Source organism: Ornithodoros turicata, chromosome 3 (assembly GCF_037126465.1).
Source record: "Ornithodoros turicata isolate Travis chromosome 3, ASM3712646v1, whole genome shotgun sequence".
Taxonomy (NCBI): domain Eukaryota; kingdom Metazoa; phylum Arthropoda; class Arachnida; order Ixodida; family Argasidae; genus Ornithodoros; species Ornithodoros turicata.
Genome location: NC_088203.1, coordinates 41,427,161 through 41,435,910, shown reverse-complemented (window position 1 = coordinate 41,435,910; position 8,750 = coordinate 41,427,161). Strand labels below are relative to the sequence as shown.

Below are 8,750 nucleotides of genomic sequence, written 5' to 3'. Positions count from 1 at the left end.
CGGTGGCGGTCAGGCCCTGGCCGATGGGTTTTCTGAAAACTCCGGGACCTTCCCATGTGTATGGGTATGAAGCATGGGTGACAATATCGGAATACATATTACCTAAATATTACATGGGTAAAAATTCATTCAACTCCTTGATCGGGGGTGGTAAACGCCCCCGGACCGATGTTCCAGTACTGACATTCAATGTCTTTCAAGGCAAATACATTGTCCTTCATCGTGAGACCTCTGAGAACGAAGAAACCGTGCCACTTGGCAAAATGTCACCGTTCTATATTGAGAAGGCAGTGGCAAGTCTGTCAAAGAATGTAACAGAAATTAAACGCCTCCGATCAGGTGACTTGCTGCTTAAATGCACCTCTGAAAGTGACTGCACGCGAATAATGAACGCCATTGAAATGATGGGAACGAAAATATCAGCAAGTTTGCACAAGAGCCTCAACAGTAGCCGTGGTGTGGTGTCGCTAAGGGAACTGATTGATGTTCCACCAGAGGAAATTCTCGAGAACCTGAAAGATCAGAACGTGATAGATGTGAGGAAAATAAAAATAAGAAAAAACAATTAATACATCACCACGCGTAACATAGTTCTCACATTCGACTGTCCTACTCTACCTGAAAGACTGAAGGTGGGATATCTGACAACCGAAGTGCGGCCATATATTCCCAACCCACTCAGGTGCTTTAAGTGCAACCGCTATGGCCACCCTTCAGATGCATGTAGAGGGTCGGCATGCTGCGCCCGCTGCAGCAAGCAGGACCATGACTCTAAACAGTGCGAGGGGCCGGATCACTGCGTCAATTGCGCAGGTGATCACCCTTCGTACTCTAGATCTTGTTCCAAGTGGAAATTTGAGAAAGAGGTAATGCACATTAAAGTAACAGAAAAGCTGAGCTACCCAGAAGCCAGAAAGAAGGCTTCTCCTGTATCCTTCCAGAAATCTTTTGCAACTGTACTCAAAGAAAAACCACGAATGGTCTCATGCTCAACACAAACATCTATCGAACAATTAGCTCTTTCTGGTATACCAGCTTCTCCTGTAGCAGTAGCTGCAGTCTCTCAAACCTCTTCGGTGGCGTCTTCCTCGCAGGCGCCACCTTCGTCATCACAAGCCTTGGAGCCTAGCTCCATGTATTGTGATGACGACATGAGCTCGCAAGGCTCTGTCACGAGCGCGAGCCCCAAGCCCCAAAGGAAACTCAAAGGCAATCTTTATGGGAGCAATATTTCCCTCCCCGATATATCGCCAAAAGAATTGGCTGCCGTTCGGAGAAAAGTTCCGAAGCAGCCAATAACCGGCCCAAAGAAGAAATAAGTGCTACTTTGAGCAGCCCCAAACAAATGGATAATGCTGTATAATTCTTCTGCTCAACAGAAGTGTGCTGTGCACATCTTTTTTCTCCTTGGTGTTGCCATAATTATGGGTGGAAAGCTTCTACAATGGAACTGCCGTGGGCTAATTTCGAACCTAGATGATGTGAACGATCTTTTCGACAAGTACAGTGCAGCATGTTTCTGTCTTCAAGAAACATATTTAAATACAAACACACCGAATCCACTGCGCCGACATAACATTTTCCGAAAAGATCGATCATCTGGGGGTGTAGCAATCATAACACGAGGTTCTTTTCCGACAAAAGAAATTCACCTGGCTACAAACTTGGAGGCTGTAGCTGTGCAGATGTGTCTAGACAAAATCGTCACCATCTGCTCAGTTTACCTTCCACCATCAGACACATTCACACAAAGAGACATAGAAGATTTGTGCGCCCAGCTACCAAATCCTTTTATTCTTGCAGGCGACTTTAATGCCCACAACCCGCTTTGGGGCAGTACCAGAACAGACACAAGAGGAAAAATGATAGAGAGATTTCTGTTGACGTCCTCGATATGTCTCTTGAATACCGGAAGATCCACGTACATGCATTCATCTACTCAATCCTTCTCAACCCTAGATCTCACTTTTTGCACTCCATCACTATTTCAAGATATGAAATGGACTGTACACGAAAACCCACTTGGGAGTGACCACTTCCCAGTGGTGCTAACATATAAACATGCCGTCACAAGTCTAATGACTCGTCCTCCCAAGTGGAAACTCGAACAAGCTGACTGGAAGCACTTCTCAGAAAAGTGTGACCTATCACTGATTGCTTTCGATAGAATGACGATTGAGGAAACCAATGATCTTATCACCAGCGTCATCCTTGAGGCAGCAGAACAATCGATACCACAAACATCCGGTCAGCTACCAAGGCGACCTAAGCCTTGGTGGAATGATAACTGCGAGGAAACTCGCAAGCTCCAAAATCGCGCATGGGGTACATTTCGGAGGTACCCCACTGCACAAAATCTGTTAGCCTTTAAAAAGGCAAGAGCGAAGGCCAGATGGACAAGGAAGCAAGCTAAAAGATCCTCCTGGCAGAGCTTTGTAACGTCTCTATCTCGTAATACCCCATCTAAAGTGGTTTGGGATAGGCTTCGGAAAATAAGAGGCGACCATATCAGTCGATCTGTCCCTCTTTTACATGTAAATGGAAAAGCCTGTGACAGCCTGGAGGAACAGGCTAATGCCCTCGGGCATCACTTCCAAAGCGTATCCAGTTCTTCCCATTATACTAGCGAATTCCTTAAACTTAAACAAATGGCTGAAAAACAAAAAATACCGCTGCACGGGGGTGATGCTTATGCATGTAATCAGCCTTTCACCATGTTAGAACTCTCACGCTCCTTACTGTCTCCCGGCGTCGGGAACTTGGCGCCCCCATCGCCCGGCAGCAGCTGCAGTAGCCCCCTCCTGCACCAACGGTTGCGTCGCCGCAGGGGGGAGACCCCCACGTATAGCTGTGCGTGGCTTTCCCGTGTCTGGGGAAAGGGGGATCCTGGCGGTTGAGTGGACGCGGAGGTTGTTTTTGGACCCTTCGGGGCACCTCCGGGAAAGCAATACACCGCTTTGGCCCCTGCTTCCCACAGTCGGGTGGTCCTGGAAGGCCCGGCCAGGATTATTCAGCTAGTCGCCATCTTCCTTTTCATTACTTTCTCTTCCTTGGTCTTGTAGCGCCCTCTGTGGACGCAATCATGATGACGACGACGCAATAAACGCGCCGGCCAGTTGTTACCTGGCAGGTGCACAGCACGGACCTATGTTCCTTATTATCTGCTAGGTATCCACAAACTTGGTGACCCGACTCATGGACACCGCCGGGACACAGAGCGGCCTAAGCGGTCAGGGTGAAGCCTCCGACGTATCGTCAGGCCCAGCTGTCCTACAAACCGTCCAGCAAGTCCGCCTCCCGCCTTTTTGGACCAAAAACCCAAAAACTTGGTTCCGTCAAGTTGAGGCACTCTTCCACGCCCGCCGGATCCAAAGTCAAATGACTAAATACTGTGAGGTACTCCCCTTGATTCCTCCTGACCTGGTGGACGACATCGACGACGTACTCTCCACGGTGCAGGCAGATAGAGCTTACGATACCCTGAAATCCGCCATCCTCTCTCGTACTGAGATATCGGAGCGCGCCAGGATCCAGCAGCTCCTAACATCCGAGGAGCTAGGAGACCGTCGCCCGTCGCAGCTTCTCCACCGGATGAAGCAGCTGCTTGGACACTCCGCAGACGACCATGCACCGATATTACGGGAATTATTCCTGAATAGGCTTCCGCACGAGGTCAGGATGATCCTTGCTGGCAATGACGACGTGTCGTTGGATCGACTCGCCGAACTTGCGGATCGAATTACAGATTATGCTTCCGCAAGCCTTGCCCCCGTCCGTTCGCCCGCGGTTCCAGACAGCCCCTCGACCCCGGACTTGCAAGCGGCAGTGGCCCGCCTGACGGACGAGATGTCTAGGATGTCATCGCAGATGGCTGACTTGCGCACAGCGTTGAACCGCCGATCCCGAGATCGAGGGCAATCAAGAAACCGGTCTGCGAGTCGTCGACGCGCCTCGAGCCCAACGCAAGCGTCACAGCATGCTCCAGGAAGCCCTCGGTACTGCTGGTACCACCGTCGTTTTCGCCACCGATCAACGCGCTGCGAGTCGCCTTGCGACTGGCAGGAAAACCCTCAGGCCGGTCGATAATGGCGGCAACCGACCACGGCCTACGTCCTGCCCGCCTTCTGTATGTACAGGATCGTATCGCGAAGCAGCGTTTCCTTATTGATACAGGGGCCCAGGTGAGCGTTATACCGGCGACGCCTTCCGATCGGAAAATTCGTCAATGCCTCACACCCCCTCTTCAAGCTGCGAACAAATCTACGATCCGCACATATGGACTGCGTTCACTAACTTTGGATATCGGCTTGCGCAGGACGTTTCGTTGGCTCTTCGTTGTGGCAGAAGTCGACCGGGCCATCATTGGAGCCGACTTTTTACATAATTTTCATCTTGATGTCAGCATTAGGCAACGGAAGTTGAAAGACAACATCACCAAATTAACCACTGAAGCTGGCATCTCGACGATCAACTCAACCGGCATATGTGCATTTATTCCCGGTTCGCGCTACGAAAATGTATTGGCTTCCTTTCCCGAGCTGCTCAAGCCCTGCAATCTTTCAGCGCCAGCCGCGCATCATGTTACACACCGCATTGAGACCACAGGCCCTCCCATCACGGCGACCTTTCGACGACTATCTGGCGAACGCCTTTCCATTGCTCGTCGTGAGTTCGAACATATGTTGGACCTGGGCATCATCCGTCCGTCATCTAGCAGCTGGGCTTCACCGCTGCATATGGTACCCAAAAAGGAGCCCAACGACTGGCGGCCCTGCGGGGATTACCGCGCTCTTAATGCAAGAACAATCCCCGACAGATACCCGCTGCCACACCTCCACGACTTCGCGGAACGCCTTGCCGGTGCCACTACTTTTTCAAAGATAGATCTAGTAAAGGCGTATCACCAAATCCCAGTCGAGCCTGAAGACATACCCAAGACAGCAATTACAACGCCTTTTGGATTGTTTGAGTATGTGCGAATGCCTTTCGGACTACGAAACGCCGCTCAAACGTTTCAACGTTTTATCAGCGAAGTTGTCCGAGGCCTCGACTTCGTAATTGCCTATATAGACTATCTTCTCGTTTTCAGTCCCACCGAAGAACAACATGAGAAGCACCTCCAGCAGCTATTCAGCCGTCTCCAGACATACGGCTTAGTGGTTAATGCCAAGAAGTGCACTTTTGGAGTCTCCGAGCTCGAGTTCCTCGGGCATCACGTGTCCTCCGACGGAATCCATCCTCTTGCGCATAAAGTGAAGGCCATCACCGATTTCCCCAAGCCAACGACGATCCGTCAACTACGTCGCTTTCTTGGCTTGGAGAACTTCCACCGTCGGTTCATTGCTAAATGTGCCGCCATCATTCAGCCACTCACGGACATGCTCCGCAACAACCCGAAGCCATCGTCAAGCGTCCCTTGGTCGCAGTCCGCTGACGCCGCCTTTGCGAATATCAAGCAGGCCCTAGCGGACGCTGCTATGCTAGTCCACCCCCGGCACGACGCCCCAAGCCGTCTCATGGTAGATGCGTCGAGCACCGCTGTGGGCGCAGTTTTGCAGCAGCATATCGACGACGCCTGGTACCCTGTGGCGTTCTTTTCGCACCGACTCAACGACACGCAAACTCGCTACAGTGTCTTTGGTCGCGAGCTTTTGGCCATCTACGCAGCAGTCCGTCATTTCCGGTACTTCCTGGAAGGCCGACCATTTCATGTTTTAACCGATCATAAGCCCCTCGCATTCGTCTTTCGTACCAACCGCACCGACTACCTCGCCCGCGAAGTCCGGCATCTGGCGTACATTTCGAAATTCACGACGGACATACGTCATGTGCACGGTGTGGACAACAGTGCCGCGGACGCCCTCTCTCGCATTGATTCCATTTCTACGCCTGCACCGTCGGTCTCGAGGACATCGCAGCGGCGCAAGCTGACGACTCCGAACTCCAACAACTGCTAGCCACGCAAGACACGTCACTGGTGCTGCGCGAAGTCCCTATCCCGGCCACACCGACGACTGTCATTTGCGATACCAGCACAGGCGTTAATCGACCGTTCGTTCCCGTCACGTTGCGCCGGCCTATCTTCGACTCGACCCACGGCCTTTCCCATCCTGGAGTGCGCGCGACCCAAAAGCTCCTGACACAACGCTACGCCTGGCCGCGCATGAACAAGGATGTCCAACGCTGGGTCAAGACCTGCATCCCTTGTCAGCGCGCGAAGGTCGGCCGCCACACTCGAACTCCACTTCAACCGTTCCTGCCACCTCGCGCCCGATTTGACCATGTGCATGTGGACATCGTCGGTCCCCTGCCACCATCTCAAGGTTACCGGTACATTCTAACCTGTATCGATCGATTTACGAGGTGGCCCGAAGCAGTCCCGCTGACCGACATCACCGCTCAATCAGTCGCTGAAGCTTTTGTCGCATCATGGATCGCGCGGTTCGGATGCCCCTCCATCGTGACCACCGACCGCGGACGGCAGTTTCAGTGCTCACTGTTCACTGCCCTTACGCAGCTACTCGGAACTCGCCATATCCACACGACTGCCTATCACCCCGCGGCGAATGGGCTAGTCGAGCGACTACACCGTCAGCTGAAGGTCGCACTCACTCCTCACGATAACCCTGCGCACTGGAGCCAACACCTTCCCTTCGCGCTGCTGGGCATCAGATCCTCCGTCAAGGAAGACCTTAGCTGCAGTTCAGCAGAGTTGGTGTACGGCTCCCCGATCCTGCTCCCAGGTGATTTTCTCACCCCCAGCCCCGCCGAGCCCCATCCATCCCAGACCGCGTACATCGACAAGCTCCATGACTTGTTCCGCTCCATCACCCCGGTTGCGCCGCGCATGCCGACGCGGAGAACCGTCTTCGTCAGCCAGGACCTCAAGAGCGCTTCGCACGTGTTCATCAGAACCGACCGCGCCAAGCCACCCCTTACGCCACACTACTCCGGACCGTACCCTGTGCTCTCCCGCACCTCAAAGACCGTCGTCGTTGACCTCGGTGGCAAACACGACACGGTAGCCCTGGATCGCGTGAAGCCAGCGTACGTCTCCTCCGTCATCCCCTTTAACAGCTACTTGGACCTTCCCGCCTATTCAGCCACACTGAAGCCCGTAGCCCACACAGGCCGAAGGACTGTGACATGGTCTCTCTCTACCGACCGTCTCCAGCCGGACGACGCTCTAGAGGGGGGAGCCCTGTAGCGCCCTCTGTGGACGCAATCATGATGACGACGACGCAATAAACGCGCCGGCCAGTTGTTACCTGGCAGGTGCACAGCACGGACCTATGTTCCTTATTATCTGCTAGGTATCCACAGTCTCCTTCCTTCTCTCCTTTTCCTCTTTTCACCTTCTTTGGCGGCAAGGGTCAACCTTGGGCAGTCTTTCACTCTCCAGAAGCTGCACTAGGGTATAGTGCAGGGGAAGTGTTAACGGGCAGACCGTACGTTCCCCTGGTTGGGCTCGGTGGTGGGCGGCACCCCACTGCACTGAATTACTCACATCTCTTTATGGATTCAGCGAGCACAAAAAATCATGATCGGCCCTTGAAAAGGGGTCGCACCGATAGAGTTAGACTTGATGTCGTAGGCTTCAACCCAGAACCCTGGTTCCCCAAAGTACTTGTGATGAAATCTGATAATGCATCCAGACCTCTTGCGAAAGTATCACAATTTTTAGTAGCAAAGGAACTTGAGAAACTCCTAGGCAAATCTTACAACGCTAAAAAGCTACACAATGGGGATCTTCAGGTTGAAGTCAACACAAAACAACAAAGTACCGCACTCCAAGCAGTGAAACAGGTTGGTGACATCAAAGTCACGGTCACAACACACCGCACATTAAACATAGTGAAAGGCGTGATCTCCGAGGATGAACTCCTTTCGTGTTCTGAACCGGAGATTGAGGAAGGATTGAAGGACCAAGGGGTTGTATCTGCAAAGCACATTGTGATGAGAAGGGATGGTAAGGAAGTCCAAACAAAGCACGTAATACTCTCTTTTCAGTTACACACACTCCCATCCGAGATCAAAGCTGGATACATTAATTGTCAGGTACGACCATTCATTCCGAACCCCAGACGATGCTTTAAATGCCAACGTTTCGGCCACAGCTCCCAGATGTGTCATGGACAACAAGTTTGCCCAAAGTGTGCCGGTAATGACCACACACCGGAGTCATGTAGCAGAGAATTTCACTGTGTCAATTGTCAAGGCAGCCACCCCGCATATTCGAAGTCATGCCCACGCTGGAAATACGAAAAAGATATACTTAGAATCAGGACCGAACAAAAACTGACATACAAGCAGCAAAAGCACAGCTGGACTTTCAAAAGAAAGGAATGTTTTCTGAGGTGGCGCGTAGGGGAGTGGCACCACTCAGAATATCCGTGGAGACCCAGACTCCTGGGCCTCCACTCCACACTCCCCAACCAGAACAGAGAGAGACACAAGTGTCCTCTCTGGTTGCTTCGGTTCACCTAAAAGCCAGCCCTCATGATGCAGCAACAACCTCTTCAGAGGCTGGTGGCTCCGTGCTTCCGCCTTAACCATAAGTACACACAACACAATCACTCGGTTGGAACACATTCGACCCAGGGTACGGAGTGCCCCTAGCGTCATTCTGTTATTTCTGACAATGAGCATTCTGCAATGGAATTGTAGAGGTCTTTTGTCAAACTTGGAGGACATTAACGATCTTATAACACAGCATGGGGCGTCGTGCTTCTGCTTACAGGAAACATACA

General features: G+C 52.1%; 1 protein-coding gene across 1 annotated transcript; it reads left to right on the top strand.

The window, feature by feature from the left end:
* Positions 1-386: 386 nt before the first annotated feature.
* LOC135389370 (uncharacterized) lies at positions 387-4,086 on the top strand. Its single transcript, XM_064619426.1, has 2 exons — positions 387-536; positions 3,169-4,086. Exons 1-2 carry the CDS (start codon positions 387-389, stop codon positions 4,084-4,086), a joined length of 1,068 nt encoding a protein of 355 aa, XP_064475496.1.
* Positions 4,087-8,750: the final 4,664 nt, after the last annotated feature.